Source organism: Ursus americanus, chromosome 24 (genome assembly GCF_024610735.1).
Source record: "Ursus americanus isolate L20-20 chromosome 24, mUrsAme1.1.p, whole genome shotgun sequence".
Lineage (NCBI taxonomy): Eukaryota > Metazoa > Chordata > Mammalia > Carnivora > Ursidae > Ursus > Ursus americanus.
This window is the reverse complement of record NC_142150.1, coordinates 19,324,097-19,351,032: the sequence shown is the minus strand read 5'-3', so window position 1 is coordinate 19,351,032 and position 26,936 is coordinate 19,324,097. Positions and strand designations below refer to the sequence as shown.

The 26,936-nt window shown below is 42.4% G+C and overlaps 1 protein-coding gene across 9 annotated transcripts in view; it reads right to left on the bottom strand.

The window, feature by feature from the left end:
- The window catches only part of LOC123799449 (uncharacterized), an 80,710-nt gene that overhangs the window by 30,362 nt on the left and 23,412 nt on the right, over positions 1 to 26,936 (bottom strand). For 5 of the 9 annotated variants that reach the window (XR_015721555.1, XR_015721556.1, XR_015721554.1 and 2 more), the window contains exons 2-3: positions 20,677 to 20,844; positions 3,740 to 3,788 (exon numbers count right to left, since the gene is read on the bottom strand). Coding sequence is in view for 3 of the 9 variants with exons in the window: in XM_087855391.1 (XP_087711517.1) it covers positions 3,740 to 3,788; positions 20,681 to 20,757 (126 nt within the window). In the remaining 6 variants the exon portion in view is untranslated. The remainder of the gene's footprint in view (positions 1 to 3,739; positions 3,789 to 20,676; positions 20,845 to 26,936) is intronic. The other 4 variants (XR_015721553.1, XM_087855391.1, XM_087855390.1 and 1 more) reach the window with 1 other exon arrangement.

Below are 26,936 nucleotides of genomic sequence, written 5' to 3'. Positions count from 1 at the left end.
TAAAGTGTACCACCAATTTTTTGTTAACTTATTATCTAAAGTGCAATTCTCTGGCACATGAATATATTCAGAACACAAAGATTAGCCAAAAAAAAAAAAGGCTTTTAATTTTTCATTACCTCCTCACTATACTACCTGGCTGGAGTTAGACATTTAAAAATCCCATATGATTGTTCAGCTTTTCAGAGAACTTAACCCTTAACTTTCCTTCAGAAAACCTCTGGAAAATATCTGAAGAACAGTGGCAGTTAAATATTAGAGTTCAGAGTACAGACAGGATCCATACTGCATTGGGTCAAAGCCCAACTTCACCAGCTGTATGACTTTGGGAAAGTTACTGAACCTCTGTAAAATGGGAATAGTATTAGCACTTGTGGTTGTCACAAGGATTAAATGAGATAATGCACGTGAAATGCTTAGAACAGTGTCTATACACAATAGTTCTCAGTTGACACCGTATCACTAGAATTCGCTTTTTAAACTACGGAGGATTGAACTTTTTCAAAGACAGTGAAAGATGCACGCTTAAAGTTACGGATGAAAAGATGAAAATCTAAAGACACTTAAGTGATCATGTTAAGTTTTTGAGTCTTACAATGGAGCTCTTGGGTAAAACAGAGTCATAAGCCTAGATAGACCACAAATTTAGATTTTAAAGATTCATTCCACAACCTGATACACATAATAAAGGAGACAGTAAATGCTCAATTTTTAACTAGATGAAATTTGATTCTAGAAACCAAAGAACAATGTTCTAATAGTGGGCTCTAGAAAACCATTCTCAACTGGTGGCGAATGAAAGCATGCCGATCTTACTCATCATTATATGCCCAGTATTTTGCACACTGCCACCCAGGAGGAATTTAATATGTGTGGAATGACTGACTGGCTGTAAGAGGAAATGCTCTCTAATTCATGGAACTTTAGAGAGTTTGAAGGGACTGCTTATGATAAGATATGATCTGCTTATGATATGTCATAAATAAGGAGCCAGAGAACACATGACTTGCACTAATTATGTGGTGGGGCGCCTGGGTGGCTCAGTCGTTAAGTGTCTGCCTTTGGCTCAGATCATGATCCCGGGGTCCTGGAATCCAGCCCTGTATCGGGCTCCCTGCTCAGGGATCCCTGCTCAGCCGGGAGTCTGCTTCTCCCCTGCTCATGCTCTCTCTCTCAAATAAATAAATAAAATCTTTTTAAAAAAACTAATTATGTGTTTAATTGTTAATAGAACTAGGGTCCAAAATGTTGACTCTCTGGCTTGGATACTCAAATAAGTCATTGTCTTCTGTACACCAGTCTCTTGAGATATTCATGGGGTGAAGAGTGGAAGGAGTTGCTGTATTATCAAATAATTTGGGGAACTGCAGACTTAAACTGTGGATTTCCAACAGGGAGATAGAGTACTCCCTGCAGCATTTTTAAAGAGCGTTTGATCATAACACCCTCTTTGAAGGGAACATCTTTGGGAATGGGTAGTTTATGAAACAGAGAGAGAACACAGGAGAAGACTGACCAGTGGGCCTCAACAAATGATTATTAATTACTTATTACTTTACTAATAATTATTAATTATTAATTAATACTACACACACATATCATGATAGGAATTATACAAAAAGTTAAGATGAATTAGACACAAAAGTGTTCCTGGGGCCTTTAATGAGAGAGGGCGAGAGCAGTGGTGGGGGGGAGGGCTTAAGAAAAGGCACATATAATCTCAGTCTGTGAATATGATAAGCCTCAGGAGACAGGATCAAATAAAATGCTACTAAAATTCACAAGAGGAGAATCAGGCCAGAGCTCCATGGAAGAAGTAACATTTGAGATGAATCTGGAGGGATGGGTGCGAATTCCTTTAGTAAAGTTCTGCTAGTTTTTGTTTATCTGAAAACGTCTTCACTTTATTCTCATTCATGAAATGTAGCTTTTCTGGATATACAGTGGACAGATATTTCCTTTCAACACTTTGAATATATTATTCCACTGTCTCTTTGCATTTACGGTCATTATTGATAAGTCCGCTAGGAGTCTGATTGTCAGTCCATTTTAGGCGATGTTTCTTTTCTCCCAAGCTGCTTTTAAGGTTTTCTCATTGTCCCTGGTATTCACCAGTTTCCCTATAAACTTGCCTAAGGCATACACTTCTTTTTAATTTAATCTGCTAGGGATAGGCTGTATTTCCTAAATCTGCAGATTTTTCTTTTTGTCAGTTTTGAAAAATTCTCAGCCACTGTTGCTTCAAATATTATGTCTCCTCCATTTTCTCTATCCTCTCCTTCCAAAACTCCAACTAGATGTGTGTTAGAACTTTCCATTTTAACTCCCATATCTTTAACCTTCCCCTTCATACTCCCGCTTTTTCCCATGCAACATTCTGGATAGTTTCTGCAGTTAGTTCTTCGATTCACTGATGGTTCTTCAGATATTTAACATGTTCATCAAATGCTTACCTCCAACCATTTAATCCATTTAATTTTCATTTCTAAGCGTTCTTTTACTATTCTTTTTTCAAATCTACCTGGTCTTCCCTGAGGGGCTTTGGTTGCTTGCTCATCTTCGGTATTTCACCCCTTATTTCTTTAAATTCTCCATATGTACCGATTCTATATTAGAAAGGCAGCAAAACATAGTGGTGGAGAGTGCAGACTCTAGAATCAAACTGCCTACATCCAAATTGTAGCCTTGCTACTTAAGAAATGTGGACATAGGACAATTTACTTAATCTCTTTGTGCCTCAGCGTTTTCATTTATAAAATGGGGGAGATAATACTTGCTTCATAGAATTGTTATTAGAATTACATAAGTTAAAATTTGAAAAAAATCTTTGCAGTGATGCCTAGCACCTAATCATTGCTTAGTGCACTCTTGCAAGTTAAAAAATATATGCTATTATGAGAATTCCAATATTCAGATTCTTGGGTTCTAAACCAGATGGTTCTTTTTCTGCCGACTGTCTCTCAGCAGCCTGCCTCCTTCTGTGCTTGGTCATCTTGGATTTGAACTCAAACATGGATCTTAATGGCCTTCCTACTGTGAGCATTTGTTTCTGCTTCTGATGGGAGGCAGGGGGAAAATACCAACCTGAGACTTTCTACCCCTTCTGGAGTGTCCTGGCCTAATGCAGGAATCTCAGATTCTTGGTGTCCCCACCCTCTGATGCTTTAGGGCTCCTTACAGTGCTACACTGGCCCTCAGGATAACCCAGTTTTCTTATTTTCCTAGTACTTTGACTCCCAGTTCTAGTTTCTTTTTTTTTTTTTTTATTTTAATGTTTTTTTATTATATTATGTTAGTCACCATACAGTACATCCCCGGTTTCCGATGTAAAGTTCGATGATTCATTAGTTGCGTATAACACCCCCTGCACCATGCAATACGTGCCCTCCTTACTACCCATCACCAGTCTATCCCATTCCCCCACCCCAGTTCTAGTTTCAACTCACTTTTGGGGGGAAGAGCTGTCCTTAGACAATTGCCTTACTACTTCTTACAAGCCCAGCAATGCATTTAAAAAATGACTCTGTTCTTTTGTGGTCGTAAGGCCTTCAGGATATCTGGTTATCTACACTGCCCGAAGCTGCCTCCTGTTTTGCATCAGTCAGAACTGTGGCCACCTGATGCCGCAACCGCAAACAGCCCCCAAACATCAGTGGCTTAGAAAAACAAAGGTTTAGTTCCCACTTATTCTACAAGTCCATCTCAGGTCAGCAGAGCCTCTGCTCCAGGTCGTACTTACACAGGGACTCAGACTGATGGAGTTTCGACCATCTGAACATCGTCCGAACCTGAAACGGGAGAGAAAGCATGGTCAGTCATACGGTGGCTGTTCAGGACTTCCATTTAGCAGTTACACACGTCATTTCCACTCACATTTGATTGACCAAAGCAAGTCATAAGGCCACACATAACTCCGAGGAAGTGCTTAGGAAGGGGAAAGGGAACTTATCAGTGGGCATCACCAACAATTACTACATGCTTTTTTTTCACCTAAAATTATAAATATTCTTATGTTCTTATACAGACTTGGTAAGTATTTTTAAGAACTTTATTATGAAAATCTCAAACATAAGAAATGTAAAAAACAATAGCATATAATAAACACCCAATTTTGAATGTCTATATAACAGTCCAGATGGGAAGAGTCAAACAAATTTTTTCATGAAATATTTCAAACATATGAAATTTAAAATGTTGAGAGCTTTTTTTATTATAAAAATAATATATGCTTATCATTTAAAATTTTTAAATATAAAAAATTAAAGGAAAATGAGCAGAATTTTAATAGATGTGCATTCCAAATGGAAGAGAAAGTACCAGCAAAGAGTGTGAGGTATGAGAGTAGAGAGAATATTTGTAGAAAAGCAGTTAGTTTAGTTAAGTGATAACCCATTTTGTTAAATGGAAGGCTCAGATGTCAGGCTGGCACTTCATTCAGTAGGGAATGGAAAGCCATTGAAAAAATTTCAGTAGGAAAACAACATAAATTTAATCCAGTCTTTATTGGGTACCTACTATGTACCAGGTACCATGTTAGGCACTGGGATATAAAAATGAATAAAATGCAGTCCTCACCATCTAGTAATATGATTGAAAACATAACCAGGAAGATTGAGCTAGACCATCACAGGAGTAACCAGACACCAATGTGAAGAAACCAACTTTGGAAGATAACTGTAATGGTTCAGGTAAGAGCTTAGGAGGGCCAGGAAAAGGGCACTGGCAGTGGGGATAGAAAGGGAGGAGTGGATTGAGAGATCTTACGGAGATTGCATCTAAAGAATATTCTAATTACCCAGATGTAGGAAGCAAGGGAAAAGAAAAACCCAGAGATCATTTGAAGACTGTAAACACAAAGAACAGGGAGAACAGCACCATTAATAGAAATGGAAACATGGGGGGGCGGTGAGCCTGGGTGGCTCAGTTGACTAAGGTTTTGACTCTTGATTTCAGCTCAGATCATGATCTCAGGATCTTGAGATCAAGCCCCACGTCAGGCTTCATGCTGCCTGCTTAAGATTCTCTCCCCCCATCTCTCTCCGCCCCTCCCCCACCTTACCCCCTCATTCATGCCCTCTCTCTCTCTCTAAAAAAAAGAAATAGAAATGCCAGGAAGAGGGCTTGGTTTTGGGGGAAAGATGATGACTTTGGTTCCACACATACTGAACTTGAGATTCCATGAGTATATCCTGGGGGAGCAGGAAGTTGAATTTATGAAGACAAAACTCAGGGGGAAGTTAGAAATCAGAGTCCTTGGCACAGCAGTCATGGTTTATACCATTTGCAGAAGATGAAATTGCCAAGCAAGAGGACTGCAAACCACCCCCGCCCTGCAACACACACTTTTTAAATTGCTGGATAAACATGTGAAAATCACACGGTCATCCTTGAAAGTGAGTGAAGCAGAAAACAATTCCTCCATTCAAAAATCTTGTCCTGTCACAATGAAAGAAATTCCATCCTCACAGATCCATTCTTTTGTGTCTTGGCAGCTTTTTAGTCTTCAGTGTCCCCAGTAACAATGTAGATATCCCCAAACAATCCTTGGGCCTTGATCGGAAAATACCTGGCCCAGCACGCATTTATCAGGGACTTTCCCAGCTGGCGTCAGTGGGAATCAGGCTGAAGTGGTGTGGAGGCTAATCTCCTTCTCAGGAGATCAGGAAGAGGCAGCAGGACTCTGACTAGAAAGTGATCTGGTAACAGACAGAACCACCTTTGAAAGTCTCGCAGGTGTTCGAGTGCCCGTGTGTGTGCGCGGGCACACACACACACACACACACACACACTAAGGCACAGGTGTTGACCAAATGTATATGGTAGGAATATGGCATAAAGTTCAGCGGGGACACGTCAGCACTGTAACTTGGTTTGACAGTTACAATGTTTATGTGTCAGGTTGGTTGAGTAAAACATTACATTGGTTCCCTTTCCCTTCATTCGAACAGACTTCCAGGCTTTGCAATGCTTTGCCTGGAAAATTTGGGCAGAGCTAAAAATTGGATATAGCCTCTTCGGGTAAAAGTTTTGCACCTTGGTACTCGATGCCACCGAACACTAAAAAAATGGCTAAGATGGTAAATTTTATGTGAATTTTACCACAAGTTTTAAAAACGTCATTGAATTAGGGGCGCCTGGGTGGCTCAGTCGTTAAGCATCTGCCTTCGGCGCAGGGCGTGATCCCGGCGTTCTGGGATCGAGCCCCACATCAGGCTCCTCTGCTGGGAGCCGGCATCTTCCTCTCCCACTCCCCCTGCTTGTGTTCCCTCTCTCGCTGGCTGTCTCTCTGTCTGTCAAATAAATAAATAAAATCTTTAAAACAAAAACAAGTCATTGAATTAAATACAAAATAATTTTGTTCTGAGTATTCTGACGTATGTATGTTATCATAAGAAATAAACCTAACATTTATGATCTCAAAAAAAACTATGCCTTGAGGGATCATGAAGGGTGGTCTGGAGAGGGAGGGCCCAGGGAGGATGCCTTTGAGAAGAGATGGGTCTAGGAGAAGAGGTCCCCCCTCAGGAAGGAGTGTAGAAACATCTAGATGGAGATCTTCTCCCTGCTTCCTGGCAGTGCCTAGACAGGCAGCACCTCGTGGGGAGGGGCTGCATGAGCTCCTAAGGAGGAGCGATCCTAGCTTCACCAGTGAGTTCCTCCTGGGGCCCAGGTGAGGAACAGAGTGCTGCTCAGCCTGGAACAGAGGGCAAGGATTTAACCTCTTTCGCACATCCCTACTTATCAGCTCCTAGAGCCAGGCTTGGCACGTGGTAGGTGTTCAATAAATATTTGTTGAACAAATGAATAATGATGATAAGGCAGGGCCTTGGTGTTGCATAAGACCTCTGGACTTCTGCACAAGCCTATGGATTGAAAAGAGGAAGGTAGATAGTTACCTTTCTCATAAGCCTGGCAGGATGAGGACTTGGAGTCAGAATTAGGCGGATTTAAGGAAAACGATAGAGGCGTACTACACATCTGATCGGCAACTTTTAAAAAACTGACTAGTCCCCTGCGTCCTTTACCACATGTTATGCGACATATTATGTTTGCAAATCAATTAGGGTTGTAATTACACATGTTACATAACATGAATAGTAGATGTAGGTAAAAGCATAAATAGTAGATGTTTATTTACTAGTGGATAAAGAATCAACACTAGGACAAGCAGTCTAAGAGCTAGAACTCGCAGAGTGGAGGTACAAAATTTTCCCCACCTGGGATCCCTCGAGAATCAGACACCCTGCCCGGGCAGCCCTGGGTATGAGTCAAGTCTAGGATAAACCAGTAGGGCACCTGTCTCTTGCAGGCCTTGAGGCCAGGGAGCAGTCAGATGTGCAGCAGAGAGGGCTGGACGGTGAATGCAGGAGACCTGGCTCCCATTCCTAGCCCTGTCACTGTATGGTCTCAGGTTAGTCCTTCAACCTCTCCTGCCAAACAAGTATCAGGTTTGCTGGACCCTAAACAGGGCTGGGGTTCAGCCTGCACACACTCTGTGCAGCCATCCCGATGGCTATGGACTGTGTCATCTGACTGGTCTGGTATCTACGATACGGTGATTAAATATTTTCAATGTCATCCTCACTGTCAGGTCCCTCCATGTGAGGAGAAGTCTCTTGCACGTCTGTGGAAGACAGATAATTTGGCTTTCCAGAAGCAGAAGAGTCTCAGGCACTCATCCAAAGCATCAACTTATCTGATTATAAATATTACTCCTGATGACTCCAGGAGCAGTTGCCATGAGCCATAGAACACGGACTGCTTATCCTGGCTCTATGCTCGAAGTTTCCATTTTCCACCATCCTCTAAATGTTTTCTTCCTCAACTGCAAAGTAATATGTCCCTTGGCTCCAAAACACGCGAACACCTTCCCATTGATATGGAAAATAACGGAAGGCTTCAACCCAGAGTACTCAAGGTTCTCCCTTGGTGCCTCACTGGTCCTCTTAGGAAGAAAACAAAACGCAAAGAGAAGTTGCTACGGTAAGACACTGCCTGGTGGCCAGAGGCGGCTGTGTTCTCTCATCACTCCATTGCTTGTCCTTTACCTGGAAAATCCTCTCTATACCCTTTCTCTGGGTGACCTTCTACCCACCCTTCGATGCCCCAACCTATAGTTATTTTACTTCCATAACATTTGTTACCCCTCCCCCCACCGTTCTAGAACTTACCATTTTGTGATGTAAGTATTATTTATAAGTCTACTTCCCAATTAGAACGCTTTAAGGGCAGAAATTAGGTTTTGTTCTCTGTGTCCGATTGCCCAGCATGACACCTGGCATGGAGAAGTCAGGTGTACAAGAAATGCCATTTATGTCCTAAATAACACTAAGCCAATGCCTCCCCGCACCACCCCATAGGTAAGTGAACCAGGAACGCATGTGTCACCCTTGATCTGGACAAATCAGATTTGCTTACAGAATTCTGAACTTTAGAGTCATAAGGGCTGGGAGTCAGAAAATATGGCCCCTGAGGTCACATAAAACTGTGACCTCCAAAATCCAACCTTGAGACAAGAACTTCTGTGCAGGAAGTTTATTGGGAGGTCTTTCAAGGAGGTACAAGTGAGCGTGGGGGAAGTGAGGCAGAGCAGGGAGAAAAGCCAATATAAGGTATATTAATAAGCAGATTACCACCACGGGAAACTGTAGTTTAATCCCTCTTGAGACGCCCTGGGACACCATGAGGGTCACACCTCAGAACTGTCCCACTGAAGAACCAGAGGGTTGGGGCATTTATGCAGTGACTTCTGACATTCACTGTTTGGGGATGCACATTCTTGCAGTCCAGAAAGCTTTCTGGTACAACAACAACAACACAAAACACAAAAGCTCTTTGAGAAGAAGAGATATGGATACTTGAGGTGGGGAGTTGCCAGGCTGTGGAGACTGTCTACCCCTACTGCAGGTGAACTCCAAGGTGGGCCAGACGACCTGGGCAGGACATCAGTGACACCTGCTACAAAAACCCAAAGCCAAACCAAGTGGTGGAGCAGTGGGAACCAGGAGCTTTACAGAGCCTCACAGATCTGCAGTGGGGAGAATGCTGTAGGGAAGCTGGTTGAGAAGCAGAAGAGGCAGAGAGCACAGACAGCACAATCACAGACCCAGAGCAGAGGCCTGGCGGTCACCCCTCGCTATTTAGCAGCAGCCCAAAGAGCCCCACCTGGCACAGTCCCCATAGGGATGTGACGCAGGCTTTGCACACCAGTCATCGCTCTTCCAGTCTCTCTTCCGTAATTTCTTCCAGCGCCTGTTCAGATATTTGTTGGTCAATTTTTTTTTTTTAAGATTTTTTCATTTATTTATGTGACAGAGAGACAGCCAGCGAGAGAGGGAACACAGCAGGGGAGTGGGAGAGGAAGAAGCAGGCTCCCAGCGGAGGAGCCCAATGTGGGACTCGATTCAGGAAGGCCGTGATCACGCCCTGAGCCGAAGGCAAACGCTAAACGACTGCACCACCCAGGCGCCCTTGTTGGTCAATCTTGAGATTCCCTGACCCGTCACGAAGACTTACCTAAGTCAAAGGATTCCCACCAATATCCCTATTTACCTGCTGAGCTAGACTCTCTGCTTCTTTCTCCAATGCGTGGGAGGGTCTACAGCCTCTGGAAAACCTGTATTTTAACATCTAACACAACACTCTCCCTTTTATTTCTTTGCTGTAGGTCCAGTATGACTAGCTATACATTTTGGTCAGCCAGTCTGGGTTGGATTTGTTTGCCAGAACACAAAAGTGACGGCGGAATGGGAGGTTAGGGCAGAAAAAACCAATGTACATCACAGGACACATTTAACTTTGGCAGTGTAGTGAAGAGCTCAGCTTACTGGCTGGAAACAGCCACAGTAGAATACATTAATGCTCATTGGCTGAGAAGAGTCAGAATAGTTTCTTTGCTCTAATCTCACTGGCTGCGAGCATCTGATGGCACTCACAGGCCGGGGAGAAACTGTATATACACTCATCAGATTTTTTTAAAAACTTTTATTTATTTAAGTAGAACCCAATGTGGGGCTCAATCTCATAACCCCAAGATCAAGAGTTGCATGCTGGGGCGCCTGGGTGGCACAGCGGTTAAGCTTCTGCCTTCGGCTCAGGGGCGTGATCCCGGCGTTAGGGGATCAAGTCCCACATCAAGCTCCTCCGCTATGAGCCTGCTTCTTCCTCTCCCACTCCCCCTGTTTGTGTTCCCTCTCTCACTGGCTGTCTCTCTCTCTGTCAAATAAATAAATAAATTCTTTAAAAAAAAAAAAAAGAGTTGCATGCTTTTCCAACTGAGCCAGCCAGGCACCCCCTACGTTCACATTTTTATTTTGAAAATTATCTCTGATAAAAATAGTGCTATAATGATTTGATATTGAGGAGGGTAATACTAAATATTAAAAGTATTCCCTGATGTTTAATTCTAACGGATTCCTCTCTATCAACAATAAATTTCTTTTACTTATATTAGTCTGAGATGCTTTCTGTTCCTTTGCCATCAGACAATCCTATGCCAATATCATGCCACCTGTATTAGGGTTCTCCAGAAAAACAGAACCAATAAGAGAGAGAGAGAGGTTTTAAGGAATTAGCTCACATGATCCCACAGAATAGCAAGTTCAAAATCTGCAGGAGTACCGCCTGGCTCAGTCGTTAAGCATCTGCCTTTGACTCAGGGTGTGGTCCCAGAGTCCTGGGATCGAGCCCAGCATCGGGCTCCCTGCTCCACTGGGAAGCCTGCTTCTCCCTCACCCACTCCCCCTGCTTGCGATCCCTCTCTCACTGGCTGTCTCTCTCTCTGTGTCAAATAAATAAATAAAATCTTTAAAAAAAAAAAATCTGCAGGGGTAGTCCATTGGTGGGAGACCCAGGGAAGAGGGACAGTTTGAATCCAAAGACAGCTTTTTGGCAGAATTCTCTCTTTCTCAAGGGAAGTCAGTCTTCGATTGGATGAGGCCCACCCACATTACGGAGGGTAATCTACTTTACTCAAAATCTACTGAATAAAAAGTCTAAACAAAGTCTATTGACTTTGAGTAAATCTCAACTGAAAATATAATCTCAACTAAAAAAAAAAAAAACCTTCCATAGAAACGTCTGGAATAATGTTTGACCAAATATGTGGGTACTGTGGCCTAACCAAGTTGAGACAGAAAATGAACCATCACAATCCCATCTCTGATCCTTAACAGTAGCTGCCTTGAGGACCACACTGCAAAGGATTCTGAAGCCACTTCAGACTCAATAGGAAAGAACGCCCATATGAACGAGTAATGTCTGCTGTGAGCACAGACCGGAGGAGAGGCAGCCTGTGTCACATATTCACTAGTCCCGCAGTAGAAGTTTGTTCATATTTATTGAATGAATGAACAAATGACACATCCTGTCCATTTTGCCATTAAACCTAGGACTAATCTTGATTCAAGCTGTGTTCATATTGCATTGTTTGACATTAACCAGACCGGCCGAGGAGGTTCTCATGTGCACCTGTACGCATGCCCATGAGCACTCCCAGCGGCTTTATTAGCCACATCCCCAAACTGGAAAAAACCCTGACGTCCACCAACAGTACATGTAACAGTTCCGTAAATAAAAAATATTGTGGGGGCACCTGGGTGGCACAGCAGTTAAGCGTCTGCCTTCGGCTCAGGGCGTGATCTCGGCGTTGTGGGATCGAGCCCCACATCAGGCTCCTCCGCTATGAGCCTGCTTCTTCCTCTCCCACTCCCCCTGCTTGTGTTCCCTCTCTCACTGGCTGTCTCTATCTCTGTCGAATAAATAAATAAAAAATCTTAAAAAAAAAATATTGTGCCACCACGACTGTGCCACGGTGACTATGAACCATAGCTCCATACGACGTGGATGACTCTTACAAACATAACGGCAAATGAAGCCAGGTACAAAAGAACAGGGCATGAATTCCATTTACATAAAGTTCTAAGATATAAAGTTAAACTATTCTATATAGATGTGCACTTAGGTGCTAAATAATTATTTTAAAAAGCACAGAAGTGATTCCCATAAATGCCACAATAGCAGTTCTGTCTAGGAGCATGATAGGGGCTTATGGGGGAAAGTTAGCAATATTATATACGCCTTGACTTGGGTGTTAACTTTAAAACAACTTGTTAAATGGGTTTGTTTTTTTTTTTTTGTCCTGTGTGTTAAACTTCACAATCATAAACTTAAAAAAATGTTCCCAAGGTCCCCTTATGCCAATTCCTGAAAAAAAGCAAAAATGCAGGGGACATCACAAACCGCTCACCCACTCATTTAGCCTCTAGCCAGAGAGGTCAGGCTTCTTCCTCACTAGTATCTACTTTGTACCCTTCTCTATCTTGCCTCTTCCTCCAGAACAAAGGTCTCCGTTTTAGACAGTGAGTAGATTTACAATATAACAAATTTAACAGTTGAAAGTCCTAAAATTCATCCTCAGCAAAACCTGCAAAGCAGCTGCAAAAAAGATGAATGCCACTCGTGGGATCAAAAGCCTAGAAGGATTTTGTGGAAAAGTTCAGTGGTGTGTGCAGGCAAAGTCGATTCTGAGCAGAAGGCCCCGTTTGAGGGTAGAGTGTCCATCTGTCTCATTATGGGCTGGAAGTGCCACGGATAACTGGGTTTTGAAGGACAGAAATCCTGGTACAAAGTGCAGGGTCTCAGGATGCCCCTTGCAGGATCCTACGCTTAAAATTCAGGACGCAGCTTCCAGAGGGTTAGAGAAAAGGCAAAGTAATTTTAAGGGCAGGTACTGGACATTTACTTTTGCCTCTTTTCAGAGCTTTTAGTACTTAGAAATTTGTAGTTAAATATGCTGCTTCTCTCTGGAAAAGAGACTCACCCCTGTCCCACCTCTGCCTGGGGCATAACAAATTTCATATGGAAACCTGAAAACCCAGAGAGGAAAATGCAATGCTTCAGACACCTCGTGTCGGACTGGCTGTCACAGACCCTGCTTTGGGTCAGGCTGTTTAAGAGTCTTTGGAACAAGCCTTTATCTAGAGGGGTCATTTTATAGATCCATTAAATCTACATTTTCTCTTGGGCTCCTTTCCCCAGCCCTCCTCGACCCCGCTCTAGTCACACACTCTAAAAACCCCCTTAAGCCCCAGAAATAAATCTCTATAAACTGCCAAGTGTTCAATCAGGCTTTTACTATATCTCTTTGCAATTAGAATAAATTTACTGCTAGGAGAGATGGGGGGAAATATGCAAGGTACTCCTTGGATAAATACACTGCAGCGAGAAAAGTAGAGGCTCTGTAAAAATTATCTTTGTGAATTCAACAAGAATCAAGGTCACTGGAGCTGCTACATACCAGGGAATGTTAATTAATGGGCCTGCAGCTGGTGGTACCACTTGGCTGCTCGGCTCCAGCTGCTTGCTCCATATTTCTCTCGTTCGTAGGACCATTCTTGGACCAAATCCCATCTCTTTTTTTCCTCCAAGTACAAAAGTACATAAGTCTATCCTGGAAGGATGCCAACCTTTCAGAGAACTAAGGAAAGTGTTGTTTCTTCGCTATTTTTATCTCCTTTTTTTAAAGAAAGGACACTCTATCACCTCGGGAGCTGGATGACTTGCGGTCAGCGTTCAAGCTGTGGTCTGAGGTCACCGTTCTGGCACAGTCCACGGGGAGGTGTCCTGAAGACGGAGAGCCGAGAGGGACACTCAGAACATCCCCTCCGACTAAAGTGGAAGACACCTGAGTCATGATCTTCTCCACGACAAGGTTTGCATGTTAGGCTAGTCTGAAGGCAAGGTAAAAATGCAACCAGAACATCTCAGAGATGAAGAAAGAAGAAGAAGGAAACAGGAGAGAAGGACGAAAGACAAGTCTGACAGGAGAGGCAGAAATTATTTCCAGGGTCAGGGTAGTCTCTTCCATTTACAGCTGCTGGGAAGCATTAAATGAGACCGGGCATGTAAGCCACTTAGCGCGCTTGGCAGGGACACGGGCCGCTATTGTGAACTGTAATAAAATTTCAGCGACGAGGTAGAACAGAAGTGTTCAATGCGGGCCTCGCCATGCAGCCTGTATTTAGGCAGTGCGTCGTTCTGGCTAAGTATGGACTTCAGAGCAGAAAGATCTGGGTTCAAGTACCCGCTCAACCCCTTAAGTAGCTATGTGTCACGTGGCTGCTGCATTATTAGTCTTTTAGACCTCAACATTGTCATCTGGAAAATGGGGCTAATCATAGTACCTGCCTCAAGGCTACCGGGTGGAATTAATGAGATGCAGCATGTAAGCCCTTTGACAAAGTGCTTCGTACCTGGTTCATCTCAATCCACATTCATTGTTAAAAGGCAGGCTCTTATCGTTGCTTCCATAGATCAGCGAGGGAAGAATCAGGAAAAGTGTTTCAGGACAAGGGTTGGCCTCTCTGGGCAGGTGAGACCGCTTAGGAAGAACAGTTTTCTAAAGCAGTGAAAACAGTCCTACTTGCTTATAACCAGCCTTGTTTTTCTTCTCATTTGGAAATTTCTTTCCTTCAGTGTTACACAGTAGAGGGACTGGGCGTTCTTCCACACAATGACAGACATGCAAATCTCGCCCAGAAATAACAGGGAAAATGCCTGACACTGCTTCTTTAAGGAATTCTCCAGGTAGTCATTAGCCATCAACTCCAGGCTCATGGCTCTGGGGACCGCTGCCCCCACTCCCTGCTAAGACAGGCGGGTCGTCATCCACTTGGGCCAGTTCCTTTGTGAGGGGGGACCCAGCTTTACCGCGCCCCTTTTTAAGGAAGGAAGAATGTTCTTAAAAATTGGGAAATGTTTTCCATTACTACTTCACATTGTAAAATGATATTTGGGCCTTTTAAAAGACTTGGGAAGTGTTCTGAAATTAAGGAATATGGATTTAAAGAAGCCTTGGGGGATTAGATTGTTCCTCCTCTTTGAAGCATTTGAAACAACTTTAATCTGCTTTTAGACTTCTATCCAATTTGGTATGGCATTCTAGTAGAGTACTGTTGCCTTCCTCATGGAACTGATACTTTTGTGCCTCTTCTAAAATGCATGAAGAGAAATATTTGGGGCGGAGAAAAAAAAAAAGCTTGAGTTTAAAGAACATTCAAACTATTCAAGGTGAAAGGACAACTTCCAAGATGCTTGAAAGACATTTTTAAATTTGTGTTCTGAGCATAAGAAAATCAAACAAACAAAAGCCTAGTTGTATATGCAACCACAATGATCTGATTGTTCATATCTAACTTCCTGGTTGTTGGTCCTTCTATGATATATATGGTGTTTTACGATATGCAAAAAAATGTAAATACTCTCATGTAATAATACCAGTCTGGGAGGCAAGTGTTATAATCCTTATTTTACCAACAAGAAAACTAGGGTTCAGGGAGTTAAAATTTTGCTTAAAGGAAATGTAATACGTCAAGAACTTGACCTGGGTCTCAGGGCTTTGAACCCAAGACCTTTTCCACAACATCCCATTACTTTTAACCTCTCATGTGGCCTGGGCAGCCCTGGTCAACTTTCCATGCCTCAGTTTCCTGATCTGTGAGATGAAAATCATACCACTCTGACTTCCTTTCAGGGCTTGGAGAATAGATTTTCCAGGACAAGTCCACGTGACCAAGATTTCAGGGAACGGTGTACAATGAGTCTGAATGAAACACACTCTGTATTATACCAGCCTGGAGAAGCAGCAGACAAGAAAGGGGGGCACACACTTGTCAGTTTGGGGGCTTAATCCCTGAAGCTATCAAAAAGGAGATAACGGTATTATCAAAGTAAGTGAAAACTCAACAGCTAGGCCAGTCTAGAAGAATATATAGTTTTGAAATATCTAGGAAAATATTATATTCTCCTTTTTATTTATTAACTTGGAACAAGTATATCTATTCATTGTCAAAATAATCAATAGAAAAGTGCAGAATCAGAAAGTGCATTCCTTCCTTCATCTGCTCCTTACCTGCCTCACTTGCTAGGCTTCTCACTGTCAAGTGAATGTTTATCTCCTAAAACTTTTTTCATTCAAATACTATGTGTATGGGTGTATTCAGAGACACTTCATTCACAATATGTATTTTTAAAGTGGGGTCATACAACACGTATTGTTCTATAACTTGCCTTTGTAAAATTTTACAATGTATCATACATACCTGTTCATATAGACCTCTCATTTCCACCTGCCCAGCTTTATTGAGGTCTACTTGACAAATAAAAATTGTATATATTTGAGGTGTTGAACACATGTTGTTTTGATTTATGTGTACATTGTGAAATGATTACCACAATCAAGCTAATTAACACATCAGTCACTTCGCAGAGTTACCGGTGTGGTGAGAAGATCTACTCTCTTAGCAAATTTCAAGAATGCAATACAGAACTATTAACTCTAGTCATCGTGTTGTCCATTAGATCTCCAGAACTTATTCATCCTGCCATTACTAAAACCTTTGTACCCTTTGACGAACATCTCCCCGTTTCCTCCAACCCCCAGCCTCTGATGACCACCATTCCAAACTCTGCTTTTATGTGTTCAACATTTTTAGACACCTCTCATTCTTTTTATTTTTTTAAAGACTTATTTATTTATATTAGAGAGAGCAAGTGAGCAGGGGGAGGGGCAGAGAGTGAGGGAGAAAGAGTGGGAGATAAGCCAACTCACCACTGAGCACAGAGCCCAATCCCACAACCCTAAGATCATGACCTGAGAGGAAATCAAGAGTCAGACCCTCAGCCAACTGAGCCACCCAGGCATCCCCAAGACCTTTCATTCTTTTTAAAGCATGAAGAGAGTTCCATTAAATGGATACGCCATAGTTGATTTAACTATCTTCCTACAGATGAAGATATAGGTTACTTCTGTTTTTTTTCTTAACTATTACAAATAATGCTTCAGTGGATAATAATAATGGTTCATTAATATGAAAGAAAACAATCTAGGGATAAATAGGCTAGAACAAACTTGGCAAAGAAAGCTATAACAAAACCCTTACCAGTGAGCCCCATGTGGTGCACCTGAGACAAGCAGACCCTTCTCAGTTTAGTTCCTTGTTATTTCAGATCGCTAGCTAGAGCCAAAGAAGGAACGGGGGTGGGGTGGGGGGGTGGGGACAAGTTAAAGAAAGAAAAAAAATGCGGAGCAGCAGTTTTGAGAAGTTGATTAATTTGAACTACGTGTACATACATCTTAAAGAGAACTCAGTAGCAAGTGTGTAGAAACCCCGTGGAGAACTATAGGATGTGTAAGGAGCATCGTCTATGAAGCTCAGATTGATGGCATTTAAGAAGGAAAATGATGGTGACAGTGAGAAAATGTTTGAGCATTTAGTCTCCACGTCAGTCCCCATAGGACAGGGGCTGTGTCTTCTTTCTTCGTAGCCTCGAAACTTGGCGTAATTCATGACAAGTAAAAGGTCTTAATAAGTACTCGAAGAAAAGCAAAGGATACTACCCTCAAGAGGACCAAGTCTTTTGGACACGAGCCAGCAGAATCTACCTGAATATAGATAAATCTTGATTTGTGACTTGAAAAATTATTTAAAAATGTTAAAACATTCAGCTTAAGTTGAGAAGCAATAAGTTTAAAAAGGTGTCGCTAAAATCCTCTGTTATTTAGCGTATGGAACATATTTCTCAGCGTACTCTTCTTTGTGTTCCATTCACTGCCTGCTCAAACATACATAACAAGTTAAGCTGTAACTAATTGGTCATTGAATTTTTAAAAATTATTTTTTAAAATTGAGGTCATTTTTTTGAACCCATCACTGAATTGTTTTGTGTCAAGTTGCCAATTGTGTTAGTGGACTGTTTTCTGCCTCTTGGCCTCAAGATTCATGTTCTAAATGAGAAAAAAGGATCAAGTGACCCATGGCATGTCTCCCATCTTGCTAACAGAGAATTCAGGGGAAATGTTTAAGACATAATCCTCTGTGCGATGGTCCTATTCAGTGGCTAACTATGGTCCAATCAACCAAAGTCTCAGATAACTAGACGTGTGTGTGTACATTCCTTAAGATATTATTATGAAGGAAAGGGTAAGTGAAAGATAAGCAGACTGATATGAAGGGATTCACTCTTTAAAAAAGAAAACAGTCAGCTTGAACACCCTCACTTTCTACAACAGGGTCAGCAAATTACCAAAAATTTGCCGAAGGGAAGATTGCCAACCCTGTTCGCCATCGGTTGAATTCTCCAGAACCGTAATCCATACTCACCATGAGGACCTTGACACACTAGGGGAAGAAAGACTGAATTAAACTCAGTACCACTGCTCATATTGTATTTCAATGCCTTATATATTGAATATATTCATTCAACAAACATGAGCAGAAACACTAGATAATCAGGAAGACCACTCTCCAGTCATTCTGAATCAGCACGATTGTTCTGTTGAGCCTTTTCATCACTTCCGTTCTCAAACCAACCTTGAATTCTCCCTCCCCATCTCGGCAGGAGCTCTAGTTCATGGTGAGGCGTGCTTCAGAGTACTCTGAATAGTTTGTGGATAGAATTATTTGCTGGGAGGTGACCACCAGCTTGGTAAGAGAGGAGGAATGATCTAGGTAGAAGGACATTTTTAGAGTCATCTTTTAGCAGTGTGGCTCAGAGCATGGGAAACTAGACTGAGGGTTGTGGTCTTGGGTTCTGGACCTTTCTTACTATATTGCTGTTTGACTCTGGGCTTCAGCTTCTTCATCATAAAGTAAAAGAGTTCAGTTAGGTGACGTTGCCATGGAGATTAGTACCTTCTACTAACACATGGAATAGGAATGCTGATAAAACCACATCAAGATAAATTTCTAAAATCTTAAAGACTTATGATTCTTTATAGAGATGACCCCCCACCCCCCCCCCCAGGGAGGGATTCTAAGGGCACTTCTCTTGGACACCAGTCCTAAGTGTGTGTCCCCACCTCCCCCTCCCCCACCCCCAAATCAGGCATTCCTTATACTAAGGGATTCTGGAAAGGGCCTCTCCTTTCCAAACTAGATCAGCTGTAAACCCTGTCCTTCCTAAAGGCCATGAGAGCCTGGAGTTTGTGTCGGGGACTCAGAGCAATAAGCCCTGCCCATGGTCCTATGCTAGCAGTAGCACTCTTTTCCTCTGCCCAAAAAGGCCTTTCTTTGTAGCTCCCTGAGCTCAGGGAGGCCCACCTGTTTCAGCCCATTGGATGGAGAGGCCCATCTTCCTTCAGCCAACTTAGAGGCCCTCAAAGAGAAGACCTTCACAGGGGACTGGGATTCCCAACTGAAGCCAATTTTGGCCTGGTCTGAAGCCATCACCAATTTAGAGGAGTGAAGAAAGACTCAACTGCAGGGCTCTTAACCTTTGCATCCAATCACCGTGAGGCCGGTAATGTCTCACGTTATCCTTTGGTTAAAGAGGAGCTTTCTGAATCGGTTCTGGAGTTCCTGGAATTGGTTCTCTAATCTGATTAGAGTTAAAGGCACTAATGGTTGTACTTCCCGTAGCACTGATCGTCCATGGTGTGTTGCGGAAATAGAGATACACTAAATATGAACACTGGATGCTCCTAAGCAAATATGTACAAAAGGCAACATTCTGGGTGACACATAATATGGCTCTTCAAAGGAAATCCATTGCTGGCTCTTATAGGAAAGAGTTATTCCCCCCTAGCCCCCTTGCCTGTCAGAACAGCGGCTTACTGCTAACCTGAAGAATGTGGCTCAGGAAATGGCTGGTGTGGCTTTGCTAGTGGCTGAAAGGCCCTGGGGTGGGAGCAGCAGCCTGGAAACAGCACGTGTTCTATCATTTGGCCAGGAAAAGATCTCATGAGGCAAATGGTGTCTGGTTGGATCATTTGTTTTTTTTTCCTGCCTCACTGTCCCATTTTTAAGAGTCAGTGTAATAATAACAACCACGACACCAGTGATCGCTCACATGGCCCTTAGCGTGCACCAGGCACGTAGCCGTCAGGCTGTAACAGATTCATGTATTTAATTTTCACAACAACACGATGAGGTAGGTATTTTTATTAATCCCATTTTACAGATAGGAAAATGGAGGCAAATCCCAACAGCAAATGAACAAGGAGCCAGGACTGGAGCCCAGGAAGTCTGGCTCCCGAGCCTAGGCTCTCAGTGCACTTGGATGATCCTGTGAGGTTTTATCCTCACCAAGCCACTCAGTGGGGATATGACCTTGGACTGGACCCTAAAACTCTGTGCGCCTCTGTCTCTGAATCTTAACATAAGAATAAGAACAGCTCCTGTCTGATGGAATTGCTCTGAGCCCGAAGTCAGATGATAACTGCAAAGGGCTCAGTCCGGGACCTACACATCGTAAGGGCTCAGTAAATGGGCTTCACGTGCACTACGACACCAAGGTACTATGGGCACCGTCAACTCAGCCCAGCTGTGACATCAGTGACAGAAGGAAAGGATGTTTGGTAGTGGGTAAGCTGGTGACTGCAGCACTGTGGGACAGAAAGCTCTGGACTCAGGAGCCCCATGCGGAGAGCAGGGACACTCAGGCAAAATGTTTGTGTTTCCAAAACAGCTTAGAAAAGCATTGCTTTGGGAAAAATATTTAGTGCTCCTTATTCTAGAGAGGTGAGTCAAGCCTGTGACCAGGAGGCTATTAGAATTGCTCTGCTGCTCCATAGACAGGCTGGCTGTCTCCCCTCCCTTCTGCCCTGACACCATTCACCACTGATGGGCCACAAGGAGATCCTCCCCTATATAGATCCTCTGGGTCCCAGTTACTGACCTACCTCATGAAGCATCTTGATTTCAGGAGGTGATGCTGAGAAGTGAGGGAACGAAGCTGAGGGCCTCCAGATGCCCGCATATGTCAGCCTGGTTTGAATAATGGGAGGTCACAGGTCAGCAGTCCAGGCTGGAGAGAGTTCACTAAACTGACCAGTGTAAAAGAGACCTGCAGTAAGGGAACAAAGAAAAAGTGTATCAAAAATTAAAATTAAATATATTCGTGCAATGGAATATTATTCGACCACAAAAAGCAATGAAGTACTGATGCATGCTATTACATGCATGAACCTTGAAAACATTACGTTAGGGGAAAGAAGCCAGTCACAGAGGACCGTTGTACCCTGTCGTATGACTCCATGCATAGGCATACTTCATATTCATGGAATCATATAATGTGTGGAAAGTAGTTTAGTTACTGCCGGGAGGGAAAATGGCCTGATGGGTGTGAGGTTTCTTTTTGGCTGATGAAAATGTTTGGAATTGTATAATGGTGACGGTTATGCAATACTATGAATAAACTAAAAACACCACTGAATTGTAAGCTGAAAAAAGTAAAAATGTTTTATGTTAAGTGAGTTTTATCTCCAAGCAAAAATTGAGCAATAATTCTAACATTCTAAAACAAATACGTCCAAAAGGTATGACTTCTAGAACTCGTATTCTTCATATTTTTTCCTGCATATTCTAAATTTTCGATAATAAGCATGAATTTCTTTAAAAATTTTTTTTATTTTGAAATAATTCCAGATTCACAGAAAGTTGCAAAGATAGCACAGAATGGTCCTGGATACTCTTAATCATTTCCCTCTATCGATGCATCTTATTTAACTATACTACAATAAGAAAGCCAGGAAACTGACATTGGTACAGTGTGTGTGTGTGTGTGTGTGTGCACGCTATTTCATCACACGTGTGGATGTGTAACCACCACGGCAACACAAATGCAGAACCATTCCATCACCACAAAGATCTCCCTCGTGCTACCCTGATAGTCACACCCATGCCCCTCCTTCCCACCAACTGCTCATCTCTCTAATTCCATCACTATAATTTCAAGAATGTGGTATCAATGGAATCATACAGTGTGTGACCTTTTGAGATTGGCTTTTTGCACTCAGCATAATGTCCGTGAGGTCCTTCCAGGTCGTTGCACATATCAATAGTTGGCTTTTTGGCTGTTGTTGAGGATGGTTCATGGTATGATGCACCACAGTGTAACTAGTTATTCACGGGCAGTTTGGTGCTTTGCAGATCTGGGCTATTGCGGGTAAAGCTGCTGTGAATACTCCTGTTCAGTTTCCTTCATTTCTCTGTGATAACCGCCCAGGGATAAATTGCTGGGTCGCCTGGAACGTCTATGTTTAGTTTTGAAGAAACAACCAAACTCTTCTCCAGAGTCACCGTACCATTTTACGTTCTCACCAGCCACGTATGAGAGATCTGCTTTCTCTGATCCCCTGTTAGCAATTGGCATTGTCACTATTTTTTTACTTTATTTGTCTTAATAGGTGTGTGGTGGCATCTCACCATGGTAAATGCATTTCTTTAATGGCTAGGAATGTTGAACATCTTTTCCTGTGCTTATTTGCCATCTGTATACCCTCTTCTATGACATGTCTCTTATAGGTTGCCCATTTTCTAATTTGGTTGTTTGTTTTTACTGTTGAAATTCGAGCGTTCTTTATATGTCCTAGATACAAATCCTTTGTCAGATGTATGGTTGGCAAATAATATTTTTCTTCCAGTCCACAGCTTGTCTTGTCATCCTCTTTACATCGTCTTTCACACAGCAAATGCTTTTAATTCTCTTGAAGTGTAATTTGTAATTTTTTTTACGGGTTGTGCTTTTTGATGTTGGGTCTGAGGACTCTTCATCGAGCCCTAGATCTTGCAGATTTTCTCCTTAAAGTTTCCTGGTTAAGGATTACTTTTTGAAAGAAAATATTTTTTTCTACGGCTAAAAGAAAGACATGCCTATTGTAGACCATTTGGAATATAAAGAAAAGCTCGATGGGAAAAGTTAAAATCACTAATAAAACCAACATCCGGAAATATGTTTGGTATTAGATGCCAGGACTTGCAACTTAATAAAAATGTCACCTCCTTTATAATGGGAAAACAGAACCCTCCAACAGTAAACTGCACGATTGAGTACCAACCCGAGTGCTGAGGAAAGGTGCTTCTCTTAATGCCAAGATCAGCCGGGGGAGTTGCCTTTCGGAAAAGGCTAAGAACTACTGACCCAAACAGTGAAACTATGTTTATGAACCACAGCTGTTAGTCACAGACTGTAATTGCCCTACCAGATAAAGAAGCTATTTAAGAGAGCAGGTTGCTATAGCCGAAAAGAAACAGAAAATAGTCTTTTGGAAATCACAGGATGGTAACTAAGGGGAATGTCAGGTTTGAAGGTGGAACGGATCTTTGTGTATTCACTGGCCTGAGACAGGCTGATCTTGCGCGAAGATGATCCGGCCCTGGCTGATGTTCTGTTTTGTTGGAAAGAAACTGGTTGAGGTTCTCTTTTTTTCAAGTCCTGGCTTGTGGGGCTTCTGATGGCTAGACTCCTCCAACCTACCCACTTCTGAGCACCTGGAACTTTGCCTCTTGCCCCGCCCCCCTCACTTGCCTGACATGTTGGTCACACAGTAACAGATATTGGTCACACAGTAACAGTTGTGATCAGAGCAGTGGGCTCCAACAGTACTCACTCCTACCCTCATCCCACCCCCTCTACACAGCAGATGTGAGCTAGTCTTCAAACAAAGCACCAGATAGATTTCAGAGGCATTGCTCCCTACCACTCACCACCAACCTTCTGAGAAGTTGATATTTTATAAAAGGGTATTTTGTGGGGTACCTAGGTAGCTCCATCAGTTAAGCCTCTGACTCTTGGTTTTGGCTCAGGTTATGATCTTAGGGTCATGAGATGGAGCCCCGCCTGGGCTCCTGCTCAGCCAGGAGTCTGCTTCCCCTCTCTCTCTCCCGCTGCCCCTCCCCCTACGTGCCCGCTCTCACATGCTCTTTCTCAAATAAATAAATAAATCTTTAAAAAAAATGAAAGGGCATTCTGAGTGAAACTTGCTGTTTAAACTGTTCAGTGACATTAGGAAACAATTCTGAATTTGATTTGGTCAGTCTAGATTTTTCAAACATTTTCAAACATCTAGTTTATACTCATTAAGGCTGCTTCAGTTTCTCTCTCCTTCTCCCTCTGCTCCTCCTTCCCCACAGCTCTCTCTCTAAAATAAATAGATACATTTTTTTAAAAAATTTGGGTTAAAAGTTAATTATGTGGTGAAAATTGCAACCTAAATGTCCGTTGACTTAAATTATAATAGATGCATACAAAAGCTCAGCATTTATTGTCATGGAAAGGTGCCTATCTATATTGAGGTTTTTAAATGCCAGTTATAAATTAACAAGTAGAATTTGATCCTATTTTTTATTTATTTTTTTAAAAGATTTTATTTATTTATTCAACAGAGATAGAGACAGCCAGCGAGAGAGGGAACACAAGCAGGGGGAGTGGGAGAGGAAGAAGCAGGCTCATAGCGGAGGAGCCTGATGTGGGGCTCGATCCCGTAACGCCGGGATCACGGCCTGAGCCGAAGGCAGACGCCCAACCGCTGTGCCACCCAGGCACCCCTGATCCTATTTTTAAAAAGGCATTGAGAAAGAAATATAACAAGATATTATCAGTGGTAATCTCTAGATGATTAAGTTATGGAGAATTTTATTTTCTTTTTCTTTTTTCATGAGTTTTCTAAATCAAATTGCACTGAGGAAAAAAGAAAACTAATTCCCATCAATGGTCATAGGATTGCATGTTAAACAGAACTATATATATAGTTCACAATAGTATTTACTAGTTTTATATGATAAGTTATAAAAACTTATATGATGAGTTATAAAAACTCATATTTTAAAATATTCAAAAGGGACAAGGAGTATAAAGTGAAAAGTAAGAATTCTCTTTTGTGAATCCCATGTAATTACTGTCAACAAAAAAATATTGAAAACAGAAATTGAATAGTGAGAGCAGATCTGAAATGCAGAAGATAATGTAAAGAAGTATGAGACAACCTTGAAGACAAGTGAATGAAATTTACCAGCCTACTGCCAGCCACACCTCAGCCCACTCCCAGAACATCCCCTTGTAATCACATTGCCCTTCTAATAAGGGAAATCACCCTCTTTATACTCTGAGCATGTGGGTCCCAACAGACATTGACCCCTAGTCAGGCATACAAATTAGCATGGGCCCTAAAACCCAAAGGAATCAAGTCAAATTCAAATTACATAGCACATTTGGGTGGTAAGTCAGAGAAGCAGCAGGCACTGCTCCTGGTGTGTGGAAGGCTCTTCCTCCTTCCTGTACCCCCTCACCCCAAATGTGTTTATTTAATAGTTGACTCCCAATCGTCCATGCTTTGACTTCAATGTCACTTTCTCAGAGAAGAGAAAAATTGGCTTGGCTAAATTGGCATAGCCCCTTGCTTTATTCTCTACCATCATCCCTGATCATATCTTCGGGAACACTTATTACTATTTGTGATTTTTTTTAAAGATTTTATTTATTTATTTATTTATTTATTTATTTATTTGGCACAGAGAGAGAGAGAGAGAATAGGCAGGGGGAGCAGCAGTTGGACAGGGAGAAGCAGGCTCTCTGCTGAGCAGGGAGCCCTGCATGGGGCTCCATCCCAGGACCCTGGGATCATGACCTGAGCCCAACGCAGACGCTTAACCGACTGAGCCACCCAACCGCCCCATTATTTGTGATTTTAAATTTTATGTATTTATACCTAATCCCTACCTTCCCTCTCTCCCCAGGTTGTAAACTTCATAAGGGCTGGGACCATGTGCACGCATGAGCACATGCATGCATGTGTGTGCATGCGTGTGTATGTGTGTAAAATCTGGCTTTGTTTAGCCACCTTTTATTTTAGCCCATTATAGGAATTTAATAAAAATAGTGTAAATAAGATGGAAATTTTTACAAGTCCACTTTTGAGATGAAATTCTGATTTCATTAATGTTTTAGATAAGTCTGACCCTTGAGGGGCACCTGGGTGGCTCAGTCACTAAGCGTCTGCCTTCGGCTCAGGGCGTGATCCTGGAATCCTGGGATCGAGCCCCACATCGGGCTTCTCCACTGGGAGCCTGCTTCTTCCTCTCCCATTTCCCCTGCTTGTGTTCCCTCTCTCACTGGCTGTCTCTCTCTGTGTCAAATAAATGGACAAAATCTTTAAAAAAAAAAAAAAAAGACTGACCCTTGAATGTTAGGTTTGTTGATTTATTGTTCATTCTTTCACTCATCCAATCAACAAACTTTCATTAAGAGTCTACTATTTGCAAGACTCTATGCTAGGTGCTGGGGATAACAAGAAAGACAAAAATAGGCGAATATGACCTAGGCGGACAGGAGCTATGATATGGGAGATACAGGGTTTTAGGGGAGCATGGAGTTAGCTATTTTTGAACTTTGAGAACTGCCAGTGATTTTCTTCTCCACTCGTCACCCTGTGACATCCATTTAAACCCCACAACTTCCTACCCAAAATGTTGACTGGGGTCATCTGTATATCTGTCTGTTTGTATAGAAAAGATTATCATCAACTTTTTAAACAGAAAATTGTGTAAGGAAGTGACACCCTAGCAAACAAATAAGAAACCAGAGGGAGAGTTTGAAAAGCTGTCTCTGCGAAGCAGGGTTTTATAAAGAGCATTCTCTCTCCTTCTTCCTTCCGTCCATTCTTCCTCTGTTCCTCCTTCTTACCTCCTCTCTCACACACAGCTCAGACACAAGACATGGAGAAACAAATGTTTTCTGACTCGATGACTTCAGTGGATTAGCACTCCTTTGAAAGTGATATTGTTACAGCCATAATGTGTTTATGTGTAACACAGACATCTTTATGTATAATGCAGACGTGTCTGTGTGGGGAACATTAACATCCTGGCCTTGTCATTTAGCGAGGTAGGAAGTTCAGCCCAAGACTATAGATCTCCAAAGCTTTGGGGAATCTTGATACAGGAGAAGGAGGGAGCTGGAGAGAAGAGAGGAGATTTCTTTAAGGATTATTTCCCTTTTTTTTCCTAACTCTCGTGGGCTTAACTCCTACTCTCTGAGAAACAATCCCCTTCCAACACAGCTGGGATGGTTGTCAGGCAGAAGGATCATTGTTGGGGATAACAGTCATCCAAGATAGGGTCAAGCAATTAGAAGATGCTGGTAAATCACAGAGGCACCAC